The sequence below is a fragment of the Cervus canadensis genome, chromosome 13 (assembly GCF_019320065.1).
Source record: "Cervus canadensis isolate Bull #8, Minnesota chromosome 13, ASM1932006v1, whole genome shotgun sequence".
In the NCBI taxonomy this organism is placed as follows: domain Eukaryota; kingdom Metazoa; phylum Chordata; class Mammalia; order Artiodactyla; family Cervidae; genus Cervus; species Cervus canadensis.
In genome coordinates, this window is record NC_057398.1 from 44420049 (window position 1) to 44443582 (window position 23534).

The 23534-nt window shown below is 40.9% G+C and overlaps 1 protein-coding gene across 5 annotated transcripts in view; it reads right to left on the bottom strand.

Moving 5' to 3' along the window:
• Positions 1-23534, bottom strand: part of PLD5 (phospholipase D family member 5) — a 380018-nt gene that overhangs the window by 71355 nt on the left and 285129 nt on the right. For all 5 annotated transcript variants that reach the window (XM_043486037.1, XM_043486040.1, XM_043486038.1 and 2 more), the window contains one exon: positions 7230-7357. In XM_043486037.1, coding sequence (XP_043341972.1) covers positions 7230-7357 — 128 coding nt within the window. The remainder of the gene's footprint in view (positions 1-7229; positions 7358-23534) is intronic.

The window sequence follows — 23534 nt, forward strand, 5'->3', positions numbered from 1 at the left end:
AGCTTTGACTAGATGAATTTTTGTTGGTAAAGTGATGTCTAAAGGCTAATCACATCTAAAAAATACCTTCACAGCAACATCTAGACCGGTATTTGAATAAACAAATAGGCATGATAGCTTAGCCAAGTTGATAGATAAAATTAACCTCACACCATCATAATTCAGTCCTGTCACTTTCCCTTTTAATGTTGGCCACAGAGTCTCTATTCATGCTTTCCTCACTCCTCAGCTTGAGCACTTTCTCTAGGTTTGTTCCAGGATTGTCAGGTCCTGGCCCATCACAGATCTTCAGTGTTTCTCCCGTAGCTTGTAGGATTGAATCCACATCCTGTCCTGGGTTGTTTTGATCACCAACACAGTCACTGGAAGGCCTTATCTTAGAGCTCCGGTGTTCCCTGCTCCAACAGCTGGCTTGGTTTAAGATATACCTTTCAGGTCTTTTCAGAATAAAGATGGACTAAGATGGACAGAGGAGCCTGGCAGGCTACAGTCCTTGGGGTTGCAAAAGAGTCAGACACCACTTAGCAACTAAACAATAAGATTAAAATACACATTAACAGAGTCAAATAGGCCTATTCCTATTTGTTATAATTATACTTCAAAATGTTATTTAAATATTTTCCCTATACAGAACTGCCAGATTCACGTGAGCAAGGAACCTACTGAGTCTTGCCTCCAATTCCAGGCTAGTAGTTCATTTCAGAGGGTATATTTGAAAAATTATAAAAGTAACTTTTACTAAAAGCGTTTCACTTTTCCCTTTTCAGCTTTTTCTAGTTCAGCATCACGCCTCCAGAACCCTGTGGTTTGAAGACTTGTGCCCTTTTCCTTCTACTTCACATACTGGTTAGTCTTTTGTTTGCTTTGTTAGTGCTGCATTTTTTTTGTTTCCTCCTTAGTGATTTTAAGAGCTCCCTTTTCCCCCCCACAGGACTCCCCGTGGCCACAGATTCTAGGGGAGCACCTTGAACCACTGCGGAAGAATATAGAAGCACACACACATTGACTTCTAGTCTTTGAAATTCAACTCAGATAATTAATTGAGTTTGCAGAACTTAAATACATCACTCTGTGGCTATCATGTCATCATGGGTTTGCAATCAGAAAGATGTGAATGGAAAGACAAATATCATATGATGTTGCTTATATGTGGAATCTTAAAAAGGGTACAAATGAACTTATCTACAAAACAGAGTTACAGGTATAGAAAACAAACTTATGGTTACCAGGGAAGCATGTTAGTTGCTCAGTTGTGTCTGATTCTACAGAAGGATTATAGCCTGCCAGGCTTCTCTGTCAATGGAACTTTTCAGACAAGAACACTGGAGTGGGTAGCCATTCCCTTCTCCAGGGGATCTTCCCAACCCAGGGATCGAACCCGGGTCTCCCACATTGCAGTTAGATTCTTTACTGTCTGAGCCACTAGGAAAGTACCATGGTTACCAGGGGGTAAGGGCTAAATTAAAGATTAGGATTGACATATGCACACTACTATATATAAAACAAATAACTAATAAGGAGATGTATAGCACAGAGAGCTCTACTCAATACTTGGAAATGGCCTATATGGGAAAAGAATCTAAAAACAGTGTATTGATGAGTATGTATAACTGATTACTTTCCTGCACACCTGAAACGAACTCAACATTGTAAATCAACTATACTCCAGTGAAAAAATTTCTTAAAAAGACATGTGAATGAGTGAAGGTATCTAGATGAACAGCGTTGTTGCTGCTGCTGCTGCTGCTAAGTCGCTTCAGTCGTGTCCGACTCTGTGCGACCCCATAGACGGCAGCCCACCAGGCTCCCCCATCCCTGGGATTCTCCAGACAAGAACACTGGAGTGGGTTGCCATTTCCTTCTCCAGTGCATGAAAGTGAAAAGTGAAAATGAAGTCACTCAGTCATGTCCGACTCTTAGCGACCCCATAGACTGCAGCCTACCAGGCGACTCTGTCCATGGGATTTTCCAGGCAAGAGTACTGGAGTGGGGTGCCATTGCCTTCTCCGGAATAGCGTTGTTAGCTATTCTTAAAGAGAAAAGAGTTAGAGGAAATTTATTGTTTAGCATGACAGAAAAATCCTGAAAGAAAATGATTTTTCATAATGTAATTTATTTCTAAAAATTATTAGCACACAGTAAGAGAGAAGGGTTTGGAATTAGATTGCCTTGGTTTGAATTCTTGCTTTGAAGCTTCTTGGAAGGTGACCTTGGGTAGATTACTGATGTGTGTCTCAATTTCCTCCTTTGTAAAATAAAGTGATAATAGTAGTATTTAAAAGAAAGGGTTATTGTGAAAATTGAATGAGTTCATATTCTTTAACACTTAGAAGAATATCTAGCATAAAGAAAATCTGCAATACACTGAAACTCTTATCATTAGTTTTATTATTTCTCTTACTTACTATAGATTTAAAGCAGATTAAAAAGCAGAGACATCACTTTGCCGATAAAGGTCCATATAGTCAAAGGTATGGTTTTTCCAGTAGTCATGTACAGATGTGAGAGTTGGCCCATAAAGAAGACTGAGCACCGAAGAATTGAACCTTTTGAACTGTGGTGCTAGAGAATTTTCTTGAGAGTCCCTTGGACTGCAAGAAGATCAAATTAGTCAATGCTAGAGAAAATCAGCCCTGAATATTAATTGGAAGGACTGATGCTAAAGCTGAAGTTCCAATCCTTTGGCTATCTGATGCAAATAGGCAACTCATTGGAAAAGACACTGAAGCTGGGAAAGATTGAGGGCAGGAGGAGAAGGGGATCAGAGGATGAAATGGTTGGATGGCATCACCAACTCCATGGAAATGAGTTTGAGCAAACTCTGGGAGATAGTGAAGGCCAGAGAAGCCTGGCATGTTGCAGTTCATGGATGAGGTAATAAAGAATTGGGTAGAACTTAGCAACTAAACAACAATAGCTACAGACTTAAGGTAATAATTGATAGTAATAATCTGATTTCACTAGAAAACGTCACAAAATATAAAGCTAATGGAATAGGTTGAGTTTGATACTTGGAAAATGTATTATAATTTTTCATGTAAATATTAGTCTCACACACATTTCTCAAATGAAAAAATCTTTTCCAACACATGAGCCCTGCTGTGCAATGTGTTATGTCTCACGAAGTAAACCAAGAAAAAAGCCCAAATACTCAAGCACAGATGAAAGGAAAACATTTAAAATAGATGATACAAGTGTAACAACATGATTTCAAATAGCAAAAACTAAGGGGAAAGGGTGGACAAAGAGACAACATGAGTGCCTATGTGTGGAGAGGAGGCAGAGAAATGGTGGCTGTTGATGTAAGAGAAGTAGGTTAGCAGTTGACATATAGATTGTTGTTATTTAGTCACTAAGTTGTGTCTGACTCTTTGTGACCTCGTGGACTGTAGCCCACGGCTCCTCTGTCCATGGGATTTCCCCAGGCAATAATACTGGAGTGAGTTGCTATTTCCTTCTCCAGGGGATCTTCCTGACCCAGGGATCAAACCCACATCTCCTATGTCTCTCACACTGGCAGGCAGATTCTTTACCACTGAGCCACCTGGGAGCCCGAGATTATGAATTATAAAATGAATTATTTAAAAATTCTTAAAATACACTTATTCCATACTTAAGAAATAGCATGATAATTCATTTATGTTTTTAAAAGTATAACTTTGTTGGTATATTTGAGCTGAAGGGAAGAAATCTAAGAAGTCCACTTGGTTTACTCTCCCTCCCATTCTGGGTTTAGGCGGTGGTGGTGGTTCAGTCACTAAGTCGTGTCTGACTCTTGCGACCCCATGGACCCCCTGCCAGGCTTCTCTGCCCATGGGATTCTCCTCCAGGCAAGAATACTGGGGTGGGTTGCCATTTCCTTCTCCATCTGAGAACAGACCAGGATGAGGTCAGAGGGACATCTCTTCTAGAAAGACTGGAGGGCTCAGTGCCATGCAGTGCCAATAGTGGAGAGATGGTGATTCTCCAGTTTCTGTTGAGAATGACATTAAGTGAAGCATAGGAGTTGGCTTGTCTTTAAGAAAGCAGTTTGATTAGTCATGATACAGAGAACCAGGTCCAGGTCCTTGCCCACTTCTTCCTCTGATCTTCTCTATAACTGAAAAGAAACTAGCTACCACTTAGAAATGTGGAAATGAGGAAAATTCATAAAATAGCTTCTGCTCTTCATATGAATAGGAAATAACTTGCACCTTATCTTCTCTCTGTATTTACCATGTTTAAAGTGGGGAAATTTTCGTATTTTATAATGATGATACATTTAAAAAGGAAATAATATCTAAATGACCACGCAGAGAGTAAACATTTAAAAGATCAACTTACTTTCGTACAAAATAAACAACTAAAAGCAATGACAAAGGAATAATCCTCAAGCAGAGAAACCAATACTTGAATACATGAATGTCTGTCTATGTAAGGAAAGGCATAGAAGGAAGTAGAGAAAGATTACTTGCTCAAAAATCTGGAGAGAAATGTCATTAAACCTCAATAATGCAAACCTCAAATGGAATTAACAGAACTTTAAACTCTATCAGTTAATAACAAAAAAATAAAATTCAGTGGTAGGAAAACATACTTTCTTAAAAAAAAAAAAAAGCAAATGATGCTCAAGTTAAAAACCACTTAGCAGGGGAGAGGAGTCAAGATGGTGAAACAGGAGGATGTGGACTTCACCTCTTCCCACAAATGCATCAAGAACACATCAGGGTTTCCCCGGTGTTTCAGTGGTAACCCACTTGCTAGTGCAGGAGACATGGGTTAGATCCTTGATCCAGGAAGATCCCACGTGCTGTGGAGCAACTAAGCCTGTGTGTCACACCTATTGAGCCTGTGCTCTAGATCCTGGGAGCCACAACTCCTGAAGCCCACGTGCCCTAGGGCCCATGCTCCACAACAAGAGAAGCCACTGCAATGAGTAGCCCACGCACTGTAACTAGAGAGTAGCCCTCACTCTCTGCAACTAGAGTAAATAAAGGTCGTGCAGTAAAGGTGGTGTGAAGACCCAGCACAGTCAAAATTAATTAATTAATTAATAAAAAAAGAATACATCTACTAACAGAACAGTTCTCTCAGAGCACTTGCTGAACACTACCAAAGGACCTTGGGCACCTGAAACAACAAGTAAAACCCCCACACAACCAGGTAGGACAAAAGACAAATAGAAACAAGGCAATGGGATAAAGTCTTGCACCTCTGGAGGGGAGCTGAAGGAAAGGAAAAGTTCCTGCAACTGGGGAAGCCCTCTCACCAGTGGGGAGATCAACTGGGACAGAAGAGGAGCTTTGGGGGCTCAGAGGAGAGGGCGGTGACCCGTCTGTGGCAGGCAGGACAGCATAAGACCTACCCGGGAGGTAAGTGCCAGAGCTGTCTGGCCTCAGCCTGAGACGTGTGTTTGCTGGCGCAGAGAGGGGGTTGGGTGATGGAATGTAGGTTCTGGAGAGCAGACCCAGTGAGGGGATAGCCGCTGGCTGTAAAGAGACAGCCTGAAGGAATGAGAGTAAGAAACTCCACAACTGGAAATGTTTGTGGAAAAGCCTGGGCCACCATAGCTACAGGGAGCCACTGTTGAATGGCCCGCAAGCAGTGGGGCTACCACTGCAGCCCTCATCCCATGGGCTGGTCCCTGCCTCCGTGGGCACCGGGAGGGGCACTCACCTGAGTAGCTCACATGCCCCACCCATCGCTGCCTCTCTCTGCCCACCTGGGCAGGCATGTGTGTTCCATGGCAGCCTTGGAAGTAGATGCTGGTGGGAGACACACATGCAAAAGTGGGGCTGAAACTACAGCTGAGATCCAGGGGCCCTGTGACCAAGGAGGAAGAGCTGAAATCTCTCCATGGACTTACACCCCCACTGCTGGCTTTGAAAACTCAGCGACTGTGGGATATTTGAACAGATAAATGCTCCCATAGCTGAGACAGGTGTAGGTTTAGGGCCTATGGGCTTTGCGGGCATAGACATGCCAGGATTCTGTTCTCTGCTCAGACACTCAGTTGTGTCTGACTTTCTGTGACCCTCCTGGACCAGGCCAAATCTAAGCTGCCTCCACAGCCCCCAGAGTGGGTCCAGATGCATGGTTACTACAGTCCTGGGACCTGACCAATGGATACACACAGACGGTCCGGTGAAAACAATGCCTGAGAGACACCATGGCCAACTGCCAGCATACCCACAGGTACAGTAGGGCTGAGAGCAGGGCCACCAACAGTGTGATTTGTGAGCCAGCACGGGGCGTGAAAAGTGACACAACAGAGCACACCCACAGGTGAACAGCTCCAGAGGAGGAACAGCTCCAGTGGCTTCCCTTCCAGCGGGAGTGTTCAGTCCCGCCTACCTCACATCACAGGAGAGAAACATGGCTAAGATACAGACCTGGAAGTCTCTACTCCAACCACTGGGGAGCCAACCCCACCTCTAACAGGGCAGTGACAATCACACAGCAGAGAGGAGGCCCTGCTCAATACCCGGTGCAGGCTCTGGTCACCACAGTATCAATCCCACCGTTATCAAGGGGATAAAGGTCGGCATACATGGAGAAAAGAGGTGGCAGACATCCATTGCAAAAACAGCCCTCACATAAAAAAAAAAAATCAAACCCATATAAACTACACAGAGAAGCTTCCACATAAAGATAGCCCTCTAAGAGAATCTATTGTTGTTTAGTCACTAAGTTGTGATGACTCTTTGCGACCCCATGGACTGTAGCCTGCCAGGCTCCTCTGTCCATGGGATTCTTCCCCACCCTGGGATCGAACTCACATCTCCTGCGTCTCCTGCATTGGCAGGCAGATTCTTTACCACTGTACCATCCTGGAAGTCTAGAGAGTCTGAGGGTCAAACATCAGGAGGAAGAACCCCCAGAGGGAATGGCTACCCACTCCACTCTTCTTGCCTGGAGAATCCCACGGACAGAGAAGCCTGGCGGGCTACAGTCATGGGGTCACAAAGAGTCGGACACGACTGAGTGACTAAGCGCAGCACAGCACATGCTCTAAAGAATGTGGGAAGAGCATCTGAGTAATAAAAGCACTGAAGCAATGGCAGTTCTTTTGGTGAAATGATTCTGACAAGGAAATTATTTTGCTTTAATTGAGGGTAAAGCTACTAAAACTGTGCAGTTAAAAAAAATGCTGTAGGTTTAAATTCTCTCAATCACAGTAGAGGTGACTGAGGGTTTTATGGAGGCGGTAGTTTTGATGCTGACAAAACTCTATGTAATGAAAAGATTACCTGTCCCAGAGACCGCCAGTCCAAACCGGCACTGCCGATGTAAACATGCTGCTTGTCCACAATCCAGAAGGAGGACTGCAGTCGGCCCTTGTTGTAGGCAGTCATGTTCATGTAGGTCACCTCAGCTCCTAGGAGTTTAAGGAAATCCCAGTCAGCCTCTGTGTCAGGGCCTTGAACGTGCAGTCACCTACCCGCAGCAACACTCATGGTCTGCATCCACCATAGCTGGCACTCAAGGAAGCCACACATTTACATTAGTTTAGTTCATAGAGGACCCCTGAGGAGCTACTTTATTCCCAAAAAGAATACAAAGGAATACTAGAGAATAAGTTTTCCCTATGAAATGACAAGATCATCGCTTCTCAAGTCAGATCTGACTCAGATCCCTGCTCCTTGATTTATCATTCAGATAGTGAGATAGGCGTGCCATGCTCTTCTTTTCTTCTACTTTTGGGATACTTTTCCTACAGTTTTGCAATCAGTAAAAAGGTTGGTCTTTCTTAACAATATGGCTTTCCTCAACAAGGAACTGGCCTTCATTTTCTTTATTGATTCATATATTGATTTATAATATTGCATTAGTTTCAGGCATACAGCAAAGTGATCCAGTTACACACACACACACACACACACACAGTTGTGTCCAACTCTTTGCAACCCCATGGAATACATAGTCCATGGAATTCTCCAGGCCAGAATACTGGAGTGGGTAGCCTTTTCCTTCTCCAGGAGATCTTCCCAACCCAGGGATTGAACCCAGGTCTTCCACATTGCAGGCAGATTCTTTACCTGAGAAGATTCTTTACCAGATTCTTTACCTGGCTCTTTAGCTGAGCCACAAGGGAAGCCCAAGAATATTGGTGTGGGCAGCCTAGTGAATCTTCCCAACCCAGGAACTGAACCGGGGTCTCCTGCATTGCAGGTGGATTCTTTATTAACTGAGCTATCAGGGAAGGCCTCCCCCGGTCCCACTCCTGCCAAAACACACACATGGCTACATTTCAGGATACAGAAAGAAAGAGTGATTTACACTATAAACTTAACCTATAACTCTTGGGGAGATGTTAAGTATGCATCTGGGTTCTTGTGGCAGGAAGATACAAAGAGAAACCAGGAAGCTGGGAGAGGATCTGAGGTGAAGAAAGCATCCAGGAAGATTTTCTCTGTGGGTGGAGCAAACTCATTATCCTAGATAAGTACAGGCACATGTTCCTTAGCCTTCAGCCGTCCTGGAATAGTAACATCCCAGAGGACGAACAGTTGGGAAAGGCGGAATCTGAATGTCCAAAGTGGGGAGTTACCATGGCAATCATGGAGAGACCCAAATCTGCATGGAGGGTGTGATACCCCCAGAGGCAGTTGCCAGTGCTCCTAAGTGGATGAAGAGCAGCGTTTGTCTTTGGAGAGTGTTACTTTCTTAGGGCTGCCATGACAAAGTACCACAAACTGAGTGGCTTAAAACAACAGAAACTTATTCTTTCTTAGTTCTAGAGATTAGAAGTTCAAGATGTCAGCAGGGCCATGCTCCCTCTGAAACCTGTAGAGGAGAATCCTTTCTTGCTTCTTCCCAGCTCCTTGTGGTGGCCATCAATATTTGGCATTCCTTGGCTTACAGATGTATCACCCCAATCTTTCCACCTCTGTTGCCACATGACATCTTCTCCCTATGAGTCTCTGTCTTCTCCTCTTCTTATAGTGACACCAATTATGCTGGATTAAGGGCCCACCCTGCTACAGCATGACCCTATCTTAATTAATTATATCTGCAAAACCCCTATTTCTAAATAAGTTCATAATTGGAGGTACAGGGCGGGGTAGGTCTTCAACTTGTCTTTGGGGAGACACAACTCAATCCGTAAGAGATCTTGGCCAGTTTAAATGGCTGTGCCCTTCAATAGCACTAGACTGACCAGCACTAATGGAACCATTTTCTCATCTCTGGAGGAAGAGCATCAAAGTGACCTTGGGTTTGCTGCAGAAAAAAGAATAAGAATAAAAAGAATGGAGGACCATTTACAAGCCATCAAGAACAACATTAAGCATGCTAACAGTCATACAATAGGGCTCCCATAAGGAGAAGAGAGAGAGAGAAAGGGAAGAGAACATATTTGAAGACATAATAGCTGAAAACTTCTCTAAGCTGGGGAAGGTAACAGATACCTAGGTCCAGGAAGCACAGAGAGTCCCAAACAGGATCAACGCTAAGAAGACCATACCAAGACAAGTTGTAATTAAAATGTCAAAAGTTAAAGATAGAAAATTAAAAGCAGTAAGGGAAAAGCAATGAATTACCTACAAGGGAACTCCCATGAGGCTCTCAGCTGAATTTTCAGCAGAGATCTGTAGGCCAGAAGGGAACTGCACAATATATTTAAAGAGAAGAAAGAGGAAAACCTACAACTAAGAATATCTGACAAGGCTTTCATTCAGATTTGATGGAGAAATCAAAAGTTTTACAAATAAACAAAAGCTAGCACCACTAAAGCAGCTTTATAGTGAAATGTTAAAGGGACCAGAAACATGGAAATTATGAAAGGAAAAAAAAAACTTCATTGGTAAAGGAAAATATATAGTAAAAGTAGTAAATCAGCAATGTATAAAGGTAGTAGGAAGGATAAAAGACAAAAGCAGGGAGAATTGAACGAAGGCAACTGAAATGTACAAAGTTCCACTTATAAGATAAAGAAGCACTATGATGTACAACATAATAAATATGATTAACAATGATGTATGTTAGAGGTGAAAGTTTTTAAAAGAGTAAATCCTTAGAGTTCTCATCACAAATTTTTTTCTATTTCTTTAATTCTGTATCTATATGAGAAGACAGACATTTAGTAAACTTACTGTGATGAACATTTCATGCTGTACATAAGTCAAATCCACCTTAAACATATAGTACTGTATGTCAATATGTCAATAAAACTGGAAGAAATAAAAACAAATTCAAGCATATCAAATAAAGTGTAAAATTTAAAATGATCAGGATCTGCTTCATCCCTGTTGTTCAGATGGCAAGAGGGTACTGAATATCTGAAAGATCAGAAAGGTGTGACCCGTCACTCTACTAAGGAACCCCAAGTGAAGGCTGAGAGCTTGGAAGAGAGTGATGCTCTACTAAGGCCAGAGCTACAAGGCCAATGGAGCTGTGTGTAGAGATCAAGCAATATATAATAATAACAGTAACTCCCACTTACTGAACACCTCTCTGTGACCAGGGTCAAGACAGCTATGTTACAACACATGGTATATCATTCTTCCCCCTACAAATTACTGGACTTGGTGTAAGAAAACCCACTGAAAATATTTGATGATATACCTGGAAAACTATTTGTCTACATATGGTTTTGAAATATCACTTTTTTTTAAAGAACTATTTATTTTTTTCTATCTAAATCTAATTCCCATCTATTTCTGAAGATAATGCTTTATCTTAATTTATACCTTAATTTAGATACTATATTTATATAATTTATATATTTACAAATATATATTTAGTTATATTCAATTCAGAAAACTAAGATCATGGCATCTGGTCCCATCATTTCATGGGAAATAGATGTGAAAACAGTGGCAGATTTTAATTTTTTGGGCTCTAAAATCACTGAAGATGATGACTGCAGCCATGAAATTAAAAGACATTTGTTCCTTGGAAGAAAAGTTATGACTAACCTAGACAGCTTATTAAAAAGCAGAGACATTACTTTACCAACAAAGGTCCATCTAGTCAAGGCTATGGTTTTTCCAGTAGTCACGTACGGATGTGAGAGTTGGACTATAAAGAAAGCTGAGTACCAAAGAATTGATGCTTTTGAACTGTGGTGTTGGAGAAGACTCTTGAAAGTCCTTTGGACTCCAAGGAGATACAACCAGTCCATCCTAAAGGAAATCAGTCCTGAATATTCATTGGAAGGATGCTGAAGCTGAAACTCCAATACTTTGGCCACCTGATACGAAGAACTGACTCACTGGAAAAGAGCCTGATGCTGGGAAAGATTGAGGGTGGGAGGAGAAGGGGACGACAGAGGATGAGATGGTTGGATGGCATCACCGACTCTATGGACATGAGTTTGAGTAAGCTCTGGGAGTTGGTGGTAGACAGGGAGGCCTGGCGTGCTGTGGTACATAGGCTCACAAAGAGTCGGACATGACTGAGCGACTGAACTGAACTCTTCCTCATTTTATTTTGAACATATTATTCAATATTTTACTTACAAGAATTTATTTTACATGTACTTCTAAACTATCTTTTTTATTGGTTATGTAAATTCTCCTCATTCTACTATCTTTTTGGGCTTCCCTGGTGACTCAGTGGTAAAGAATCTGCCTGCCAAGCAAGAGACATCTCTGGGTCAGGAAGATTCCCTGGAGAAGGGCATGGCTACTCACTCCAGGTATTCTTGTCTGGAGAATCCCATGGATAGAGGAGCCTAGTGGGCTACAGTCCATAGACTTGCAAAGAGTCAGACATGACTGAAGTGACTGAGCACGCATGTACACATGCACGTATCTTCTTTATATCTAGCATTTCTCTCTGTCTCTGTCTGTTTCATGAAAGGGAATATGGATATGTCTTTAATTGATGCTACATGTGGTTGAGAGGTGCATCCTTTTTTTTTTTGGCCAATACCCTCTTCTTAGAGTGCTAAGTGCACCCACATGATGCAAAATGGAAAGGTCTAGGTACTATCATAGGTACTATGTATATCAGTTTAGTCTCTATTTTGCCACAGCTGGATGAACCAAATGCAGACACCTGAACTATGATGACCAATGAGATTTCTTCTTTTGAGAATCCAATATTGAGTCACAAAAAAATCAAGGGAAAGAAGCTATGCTGGAATTATAAACACAGAGAGGATGCCATGACTGTTCAAGTCCACATAAAGAAGGGTAGGAGAAGGCAAGCTTCAGAGAGAGTGTGAAAGAACCAGTCACATGGGGAAAAGAGATAAAAAGACAATGTATTCCCAGGACAGGAAAATGGAGAGTGGGGGCAGTCTTTGCCAGCCCTGTATCCTCAGACCAGTTCCGCTTCAGACCTTGAGTTTCTCTAAATCTTTAGAATAAATCAATTGTTATTTAAACTGGGTTTGGAGGGGTTATGTTTCTTTACTAACTTATTCTTATGGTATGAATCAGATAAAACTGTACTTTATTTTGTGCACATAGAAGTCCTACAACCTCTATATGTATATTTTTAATGTTAGACTAAAAATATTCAGTTCTGGGCTAAAAATTATGCAATTTTTAGCAACGAGCCAGTTGCTAAAAATTGCATGATTAAATATTTCAAATTTAAAATAAACATCCTGTCAAAATACTCTTCATGATGACACAAAAGGAAATATGTTAGTACATTGTGATTAAAAATGGAAAATAAAGCTCTACATTCCCTTTGGTGATCATGAAAGAAAATCAGACAAAGCTTTCTCTAAGTTTACTTCTAGAAAGTCACCTGTTCAAAGCATATTACTAGAGCTTTAGTAAATTTTATGATATATCATTTATATATTCAAGAGAATATATGTAACTTATAAGAAAATTATGTAGCTCTACTACAAATGGACATTGGTGAATCCCCCTTCTTATTAAAAATAAAAATTAAAAGTTTATCACTCTGATTAAAGCAGTGCTTCCCACCCTGTGATAATTCTGATCCCTTTCCCCCATGAAACCTGTGGCAAAAACTGGAGACAATTGGGGTTGTCAAAACTGGTTAGAGGAACACTATTAACTTCCAGTGGAGAGAGTTCAGGGATGTGGCTAAATACCTGGCAATACACTAGGCAGTCTCCCACAATAAAGACTTATCCTGCCCAAAATACTGACAGTCTCACAAGTGAGATATCCTGCATTAAAGCTGTTTGTATGTTTATGCTTGAACCCATATCTCCACCACTTTTCTCTGATACAACTATGATCCTGAATTTAGTGTTTACTGTTGTCTTATTTTTAAATATTTTATCCCATGTTAATGTATCCCTAATAGCATTATAAAAATGAGTTTATCACCAGCTTTTGAACACAGATAGTTAATGAACCTTAAGCATATATCAAAGGGAAATGTATCAGTATTAGTAATTATAGATTTCTGGAAAGGCTTATAGATGTTTCCTGAAAGCAAAGTTTGCAGCCGAAATCTATCTTACCAATCAAGTGTCTCTTCTTCTGAATGTATTGATTTGTGTGAGCAATGAAAAAGGTCATAGCCTATTCTTGGGAGCTTTAATAAAACCAGTACAGTTTCATCAATTTAATCAGCAACATTTTGGAATCCATTGGCCTGAAGGTTAAAGGGAACACCGAAGGGTAAAAATCACCAGTCATGATGTATTTGTTTTCAAATCATTCAGTGAGTGATATTTGAAAAAAATTTTAGACAATCAGTTATATGTTTAAGCTATGAAAAAAGTGAATCTTAAGTGCACATTTCAGTTTTAGTTCTAATATATCTATTCAAATACTGTCAAAACTATGTTGTAGAATTTTTCACAGGTTGTCTTTGATACTTTGCTTTTAGTCTACAGATCTGGGCTCACAGGGACCATTTCCAGGGAAATGCCTTGCTTTGTTATTGCCTCAAAGTTCAACAGTTATGCTATCTATAGGAATGCTTGATTTAAGGGACCATTAGGCTTTAAAATAAAATTATATTTAAAAACAAAATTTGTTTATAATAAATGCTGGAGAGGGTGTAGAGAAAAAGGAACCCTCCTACAATGATGGTGGGAATGAAAACTGATACATTCACTGTGGAGAACAGTATAGAGGTTTCTTAAAAAACTAAAAATAGAGTTACCAAATGATCCTGCAATCCCATTTCTGGGCATATATCTGGAATAAACTCTAATTCGAAAAGATATGCACCCCAGTGTTCATAGTAGCACTATTTACAAAAGCCAAGACATGGAAGCAACATGAAAAGCCATCAACGAATACATGAATAAAGAAGATATGGTATATATATACAATAGAGCATTAATTAGCCATACAAAAGAATGAAATAATGCTGTTTGCAGCAACATGGATGGACCTAGAGATTATCATATTAAGTGAAGTAAACCAAAGAAAAATATCATATATTACTTATATGTGGAATCTTAAAAAATGATATAAATGAACTTGTTCACAAGATAGAAATAGACTCACAGACACAGAAAACAAGCCTATGGTTACCAAAGGGGATACCTGGGGATGTGGGAAATAAATTAGGAAATAAATAAATAAATTAGGAATAAATTAACATACACACACTATTTTATGTTAATCCCAAATTTAAACAACAAGGATCTACTGTATAGCAGAGAGAGCTGTATTAAATAATTTTATAAAGACCTATAATGCAAAAGAATCTGAAAAAGAATATATATAAATTGAGATGTATAGTTAATTTACAATGTTATGATATATAAATATATATATAACACTTTGCTGTATATCTGAAACTGAAAACACTGTAAATGAACTATAATTTTTAAAACACTTAAAAATAAAAAGATAATTGCCAAGAAAAAAATAAAAATTTTGCTTAAATTATACATAATAAACTATACAAAAAATTCCATATTCAAAACAGAGAGGTGAAACATGATTTAAAACGGCTCATCAGTTTTAATAAAATATGATAAGGTCTGGGATGTTGGTGGCCAGAGCTCATACTTGTTACTACCTCTCTCTTCCTTCTCCCTCCTGGAGACACACAACTATTTACCTAGATAACAAGACAGGGAGCAGAGAACGAACAGCCCTCCTGAGGCTTCTGTCTCAGTGCCAGAGCTCACTGGAACGAGGTGTTCTTCCAGAGCCCAGCACTGCTGCAATGGCAGGGAGGATGGGGACCCAGAAGCTTCAGAGGTTTACTTTCTTGGCAAAGCCGACATCACTCTTCCTTACCATTTGCTGTCCCAGTAGTTACAGAAGACTGCACAGCCAAATCTGCCAGGTTTCTAAGGTAGCAAGCCTGCCTACATTGAACATGTCAGTTCACCTAACACAAATCAACAGCCTAGAGGAAGCAAGTCAAGTTGAAAAAGCATATGGCTACTGCTGAGGCAAATCAAACAGAGGAAACAGGAATTCTTAAGGACATTTGAGAAGACATTCCAAAAGAGTAACCTAAGAACAAGAAGATGTTCATAGGAATTAAGAGGATCCAAAATCAAATTCAATCAAGTCAACTTAATATAAACAGTGCTGACAACCAAAATAGTGATCCAGAAGTTCAAATTCAATGTGATTTACAACACATAATGAACTTAAAGGAATGGAAATGACCATTGAAAAGCTGATGCATAAAGGATACATTAGGGGAACTAGTAACTCAAGGTCTATGAGTGAGAAAAAAAGGTCTACTTAAAAGAAGAAAGAAAGGTTGACAAGTGTGATTTTTAAAAGTAGCAATTAAAGGATTTGAAAATCTACTTATGAGAGTTTCAGAGAGAACTAAAATCAGACGGAAAGAAAATATAAAAGATGCTAGTAGCGTCTCCTAGTTGTAACTACCAAAAATGTCTCCAGACATTGCCTCAAAACCTGTCCCCTGGTTGCAGACAAAACCTCCCCTGGAAGAGAACCAGTGTAATAGGTGCAGGGCAGGAAGGTATTTATTGAGTCATTCTTGTAACTTTTTTTGTGGATTTGAATTCTTTTCCAAATACAATTTAAAAAATAAAATAAATTATAAAGAAACTTTATAAGAACTGAGGACATAAGTTTCTCAAATATAAAAGCCTCCACAAGAATATACAATGGAGAAGACAATTTCTTTAACAAGTGGTGCTGGGAAAACTGGTCAACCACCTGTAAAAGAATGAAACTAGAACACTTTCTAACTCCATACACAAAAATAAACTCAAAATGGATTAAAGATGTAAATGTGAGACCAGAAACTATAAAACTCCTAGAGGTGACATAAATCATAGCAGGATCCTCTATGACCCACATCCCAGAGTAATGGAAATAAAAGCAAAAATAAACAAATGTGAGGGAGGAGCCAAGATGGCGGAGGAGTAGGACGGGGAGACCACTTTCTCTCCTACAAATTCATCAAAAGAATAACTGAACGCAGAGCAAACTTCGCAAAACAACTTCGGATCGCTAGCTGAGGTCATCAGGCGCCCAGAAAAGCAGCCCATTGTCTTCGAAAGGAGGTAGGACAAAATATAAAAGATAAAAAGTGAGACAAAAGAGCTAAGGACGGAGATCCGTCCCGGGAGCTCTTAGGCGGCATTGCTTGGGGTAGGGTCCAGGCCCGAGTGCCCTGAGGACAATCGGAGGGAACTTCTGTGAGTTGCCAACTTGAACTGTGGGAGACCAAAAGAGAGAGAGTAAATTAACCGGCCCGAACACACTGCCGGCCGTTCGCAGAACAAAGAGACCGAGAGGGTCCAGAGAGGAGCTCGCAGGCTGCGGACCGGCCCAGCCCCGCCCAGGAGGCAGGAGGCAGGGGGGAGGGGAAGGTCGCGGCGAGACACAGGGCGCAGGCACCCGGCGCGGGCGGGGACTGGGGCTGGGGACGCGGAGGGCGGAAGGCGCGCACGCCCGACTGGCGCCAGCGGAAACTGAGTCTGGGTCCGCGGAAGGGAGGGGGCGCGCCACACCTGGGTAGAGTGCGCCCACCAAGCCCCTGGCTGCCTGGACCGCTCTGACGGGGAAGGCACAGAGAGCAGGCGCAGCTTTTCCTTCCGCGCTTTTGTGGAACACCCGAGGGCTGGAACCTCGCGCAGCGCGGGGCGCGCTCCATATAGACCAGCCGGGAGCCTGAGCAGCACAGACGGAGAAAGCAGCGTCAGCCCCTCCCGGCAGCCCCAGCCCATCCCCGCGGCGCAAGCCTGTCCCCACAGCGCAAGCCCCTCCCTGCGCCGCAGAGCGACGGAACTAGCTACCTGAATAAGAGTCCACCTCCGCCCGCCTGTGTCAGGGCGGAAATGAGGCACTGAAGAGACCGGCAAACAGAAGCCAAATAAACAAAGGGAACCGCTTCAGAAGGGACTGGTGCAACAGATTAAAATCCCTCTAGGAAACGCTGACTACACCGGAGGGGCCTGTAGATATCGAGAAGTGTAAGCTGGAACGAGGAGCTATCTGAAACTGAGCCGAACCCACACTGACCGCAACAGCTCCAGAGAAACTCCTAGATATAATTTTACTTTTTTCTCTTTTTTTTTTTTAAATATTTTTTTTTTTTAATTTTTTTCTTTTTTTTCTTTTTTCTTTCTTCTCTTTTATTTTCCTTTAAAATCCCCTATTACTCCCCCATTACTCCTTAACTTTCATTTCCACAGACTTTTACGATTTTTTAATTAGGGGGAAAAAAAAATTTTTTTTTTCTTTTTCTTTCTTTTTTTTCTTTCCTTTTTCTCTTCTATTTTCTATTTTTCTTTTTCTCTTATTTCTTTTAAAGTCCTCTAGTACTCCTCTACTACTCCTTAATTTTCATTTTCAATACACTATAACCTTACAAAAAAAAAAGAAGAGAAGCCCTATTTTTAAACCGAAGATTATTCTCTCCCAATCTTGACTCTCTGTTTTCTACCTCAGAACACCTCTATTTCCTCCTTTCCCCTTCTCTTCCCAATCCAATTCTGTGAATCCTTGTAGGTGACTGGGCTATGGAGAACACTCTGGGAACAGACAGCTGCGTAGATCTGTCTCTCTCCTCTTGAGTCCCCCTTTTTCTCCTCCTGTTCATCTCTATCTCCCTCCTCCCTCTCCTCTTCTTCATGTAACTCTGTGAACCTCTCTGGGTGTCCCTAACGGGGGAGAATCTTTTAGCCATTAACCTAGAAGTTTTCTTATCAGGGCTGTATAGTTGGAGAAGTCCTGAGACTACAGGAAGAATAAAACTGAAATCCAGAGGCAGGAGACTTAAGCCCAAAACCTGAGAACACCAGAAAACTCCTGACTACATGGAACTTTAAGTAATAAGTGACCGTCCAAAAGCCTCCATACCTACACTGAAACCAACCACCACCCAAGAGCCAATAAGTTTTACAGCAAGACATACCACGCAAATTCTCCAGCAACGCAGGAACATAGCCCTGAACATCAACATACAGGCTGCCCAAGGACACACCTAACACATAGACCCATCTCAAAACTCATTACTGGGCACTCCATTGCTCTCCAAAGAGAAGAAATCAAGTTCCACACACCAGAACACTGACGCAAGCTCCCCTAACCAGGAAATCTTGACAAGCCAATCGTCTAACCCCACCCACTGGGTTAATCCTCCACAATAAAAAGGAACCACAGACCTCCAGAATACAGAAAGCCCACTCCAGATACAGCAATCTAAACAAGATGAAAAGGCAAAGAAATACCCAACAGGTAAAGGAACATGAAAAATGCCCACCAAGTCAAACAAAAGAGGAGGAGATAGGGAATCTACCTGAAAAAGAATTTAGAATAATGATAATAAAAATGATCCAAAATCTTGAAAACAAAATGGAGTTACAGATAAATAGCCTGGAAACAAAGATTGAAAAGATTCAAGAACTGTTTAATAAAGACCTAGAAGAAATAAAAAAGAGTCAATTAAAAATGAAATAATGCAATGAATGAGATCAAAAACACTTTGGAGGGAACCAAGAGTAGAATAACGGAGCAGAAGATAGGATAAGTGAGGTAGAAGATAAAATGGTGGAAATAAATGAAGCAGAGAGGAAAAAAGAAAAAAGGATCAAAAGAAATGAGGACAACCTCAGGGACCTCTGGGACAATGTGAAACGCCCCAACATTCGAATCATAGGAGTCCCAGAAGAAGAAGACAAAAAGAAAGGCCATGAGAAAATACTCGAGGAGATAATAGCTGAAAACTTCCCTAAAATGGGGAAGGAAATAGCCACCCAAGTCCAAGAAACCCAGAGAGTCCCAAACAGGATAAACCCAAGGCGAAACACCCCAAGACACATATTAATCAAACTAACAAAGATCAAACACAAAGAACAAATATTAAAAGCAGCAAGGGAAAAACAACAAATAACACACAAAGGGATTCCCATAAGGATAACAGCTGATCTATCAATAGAAACCCTCCAGGCCAGAAGGGAATGGCAGGACGTACTGAAAGTAATGAAAGAGAATAACCTACAACCAGATTACTGTATCCAGCAAGGATCTCATTCAGATATGAAGGAGAATTCAAAAGCTTTACAGATAAGCAAAAGCTGAGAGAATTCAGCACCACCAAACCAGCTCTTCAACAAATGCTAAAGGATCTTCTCTAGACAGGAAATGCAGAAAGGTTGTATAAACGTGAACCCAAAACAACAAAGTAAATGGCAACGGGACCACACCTATCAATAATTACCCTAAATGTAAATGGGTTGAATGCCCCAACCAAAAGACAAAGATTGGCTGAATGGATACAAAAACAAGACCCCTATATATGCTGTCTACAAGAGACCCACCTCAAAACAAGAGACACATACAGACTAAAAGTGAAGGGCTGGAAAAAAAAATGTCATGCAAACGGAGACCAAAAGAAAGCAGGAGTCGCAAGAAAGCGATAAATGCTGGAGAGGGTGTGGAGAAAAGGGAACCCTCTTACACTGTTGGTGGGAATGCAAACTAGTACAGCCACTATGGAGAACAGTGTGGAGATTCCTTAAAAAACTGGAAATAGAACTGCCATATGACCCAGCAATCCCACTTCTGGGCATACACACTGAGGAAACCAGATCTGAAAGAGACACGTGCACCCCAATGTTCATCGCAGCACTGTTTATAATAGCCAGGACATGGAAGCAACCTAGATGCCATCAGCAGATGAATGGATAAGGAAGCTGTGGTACATATACACCATGGAATATTACTCAGCCGTTAAAAAGAATTCATTTGAACCAGTCCTAATGAGATGGATGAAACTGGAGCCCCTTATACAGAGTGAAGTAAGCCAGAAAGATAAAGAACATTACAGCATACTAACACATATATATGGAATTTAGAAAGATGGTAACGATAACCCTATATGCAAAACAGAAAAAGAGACACAGAAATACAGAACAGACTTTTGAACTCTGTGGGAGAATGTGAGGGTGGGATATTTCAAAAGAACAGCATGTATACTATCTATGGTGAAACAGATCACCAGCCCAGGTGGGATGCAGGAGACAAGTGCTCGGGCCTGGTGCACTGGGAAGACCCAGAGGAATCGGGTGGAGAGGGAGGTGGGAGGGGGGATCGGGATGGGGAATACGTGTAAATCTATGGCTGATTCATATCAATGTATGACAAAACCCAAAAAAAAAGAAAAAATTAAAATAAAGTAAAATAAATAAAGCTCAGTTCCAAGAAAAAAAAAAAACCAACAAACAAATGGGACCTAATGAAACTTAAAAGCTTTGCACAAAAAGGAAACTATAAGTAAGGTGAAAAGACAGCCCTCAGATTGGGAGAAAATAATAGCAAATGAAGAAACAGACAAAGGATTAATCTCAAAAATATACAAGCAACTCATGCAGCTCAATTCCAGAAAAATAAATGACCCAATCAAAAAATGGCCAAAGACTAAACAGACATTTCTCCAAAGAAGACATATAGATGGCTAACAAACACATGAAAAGATGCCCAACCTCCCCCATTATCAGAGAAATGCAAATCAAAACCACAATGAGGTACCATCTCACACCAGTCAGAACGACTGCTAGCAAAAAGTCTACAAACAATAAATGCTGGAGAGGGTGCAGAGAAAAGGGAACCCTCTTACACTGTTGGTGGGAATGCAAACTAGTACAGCCACTATGGAGAACAGTGTGGAGATTCCTTAAAAAACTGGAAATAAAACTGCCATACTGGTGGGCATACACACTGAGGAAACCAGAATTGAAAGAGACATGTGTTCCCCAATGTTCATCGCAGCACTGTTTATAATAGCCAGGACATGGAAGCAACCTAGATGTCCATCGGCAGACGAATGGATAAGAAAGCTGTGGTACATACACACAAAGAAATATTTCTCAGTCATTAAAAAGAACGTATTTGAATCAGTTCTAATGAGGTGGATGAAACTGGAGCCTATTATACAGAAAGCAGTAAGTCAGAAAGAAAAACACCAATACAGTATATTAATGCATATACATGGAATCTAGAAAGAAGGTAACAATGACCCTATATGCGAGACAGCAAAAGAGACACAGATATAAAGAACGGACTTTTGGACTCTGTGGGAGAAGGCAAGGGTGGGATGATTTGAGAGAACAATATTAAAACGTGTATATTATCATATGTAAAATAGATGGTTAGTCCAAGTTCGATGCATGAAACAGGACACTCAAAGCCGGTGCACTGGGACAACCCTGAGGGATGGGATGGGGAGGGAGGTGGGAGGGGGTTCAGGATGGAGGACACATGTACACCCGTGGCTGATTCATGTCGGTGTATGGCAAAAACCACTACAATATTGTAAAGTAACTAGCCTCCAATTAGAGGTCAGGGGTGGGGGGGAATGTAGAAGACTACATAAGACGGAAGCAAACTGAATTCTTAGCATGATGGTGAAGGTAAGTCCCCCTGTAACAGGCCCAGAAAGCTTGTGGAATGGTCTGTAGACTTGAAATGTGAAAGAGGGATCCAGAAAGGGTATTGCCAAGAAAAAGTAAATAAGACAGGTAGACTGATGTGCCAGACTGTCTTAAGGTTGTAAGTTGTAGAGGTTTGAGATGATTTAATAGAAAGTGCATAGAATCATTAACTAAAAGAGAAAAACTGGTTATAAAAAAGGAAATGTGGTTGTTGTACATGTGTGTGTACATGCTAAGTTGCTTCAGTTGTGTCCAACTCTGTGACCCTGTGGACTGTAGCCCGCCAGGCTCCTTTGACCTGGGATTTTCCAGGCAAGAATATTGGAGTGGATTGTCATTCCCTCCTCCAGGTGATCTTCCCAACCCAGGGATCGAACCTGAATCACCTGCGTTTCCTATATTGCAAGTGGATTCTTTACCACTGAGCCACCAGGGAAGCCCTTATCTTTTGCATGTGGTTGTCCAATTTTACCAACGCCATTCATTGAAAAGGCTTTCTTCCCCACTGTATATTCTTGGCCTTCTTGTCATAAATGAACTGACCACCTATGTGTGGGTTTAGTTTTGAGTCCTCTACTCTGTTCCATTGATCTACACGGTAGATTTTAGGCCAATAAAATGTGGTATTGGTTATAATAGCTCCTCTTTCATTTCTGATTTTATTTGAATCTTCCCTCACTCTTTTTTGGTGAGTCGAGCTAAATATTTGTCACCTTTGCGTATCTTTTTGAAGAACCAGCTTTTAGTTTCATTGTTTTCTACTGTCTTTTAATCCTCTATTTCTTTTATTTCTGGTCTAGTATTTATTCCCTTTCTTCTACTAACTTTGGTCTTCATTAGTTCTTCTTCTTCTAGTTCCTTGAGGTATACAGTTAAGTTACTTAAGACAATTTTTTCTTGAGGTAGGCATTTATTGCTATAAGCTTCCCTCTTAGAACTGCTTTTGCAGTATTTTATAAATTTTGGTGTGTTACATTTCCATTTTTGTTTGTCTCAGGGTATTGAAAAGTTCTCTTAATTGCTCTGTGACACATTCAAATAGCTTTCTTTTCTGTGATTGCATTTTTATCCATATTTCATAATTCTCTGCAGTAAGATAAAGTCTGAAACAAGCCAGTCTCTCAAAGTCCTTCTCAGCGATTCTAAGGCAATTAAATTCTTTTGCAGTCCCATTATTGGAAAGCTATTTTATATCTTGTATTTCCAGTACCTCAGGACTAGAAAGTAAAGTAGGTGTGCTCCTTACTCTCCTTTGTTACCTCCAAGCTATTTTTCTTTCATATTTCAATATCCCAAGCTATACTGAAATTAATGGTATTTGGCTATATCCCCCATTACTACTGGTTGCTGTTATCCTTTCTCAACTGCCTGCTTCTGTCATTCATTAAATGCTCTAGTTAGTTGCTTTCTCTATTCCTGCAGTATTGTCACATATTTCAACAATCACAAGGTTAATTCATTCAGTATTCAGCTACTTTGCCCTCATACTTCCATTGATCTTTTCCTTTTTTTTTCCTCTAGTAACCCATTCCCCTAGACCTTATTATTACCAGTAACTCTGCATTTAAAATGATTTTCAGACTCAGTTTCTGAATTCTTCTTCTCTTTTCATGAAGCTCATTGGCATAGCCCACCCTCCCCACTTCCTGCCACTGCGTCGCCCTCATCCAGATTCACAAGTCATTGCATGCGTGCATGCTGTCACTCAGTCGTGTCTGACTCTCTGCGACCCTACAGACTGTAGCCAGCCAGGCTCTTTGTCCATGGGATTTTCCAGGCAAGA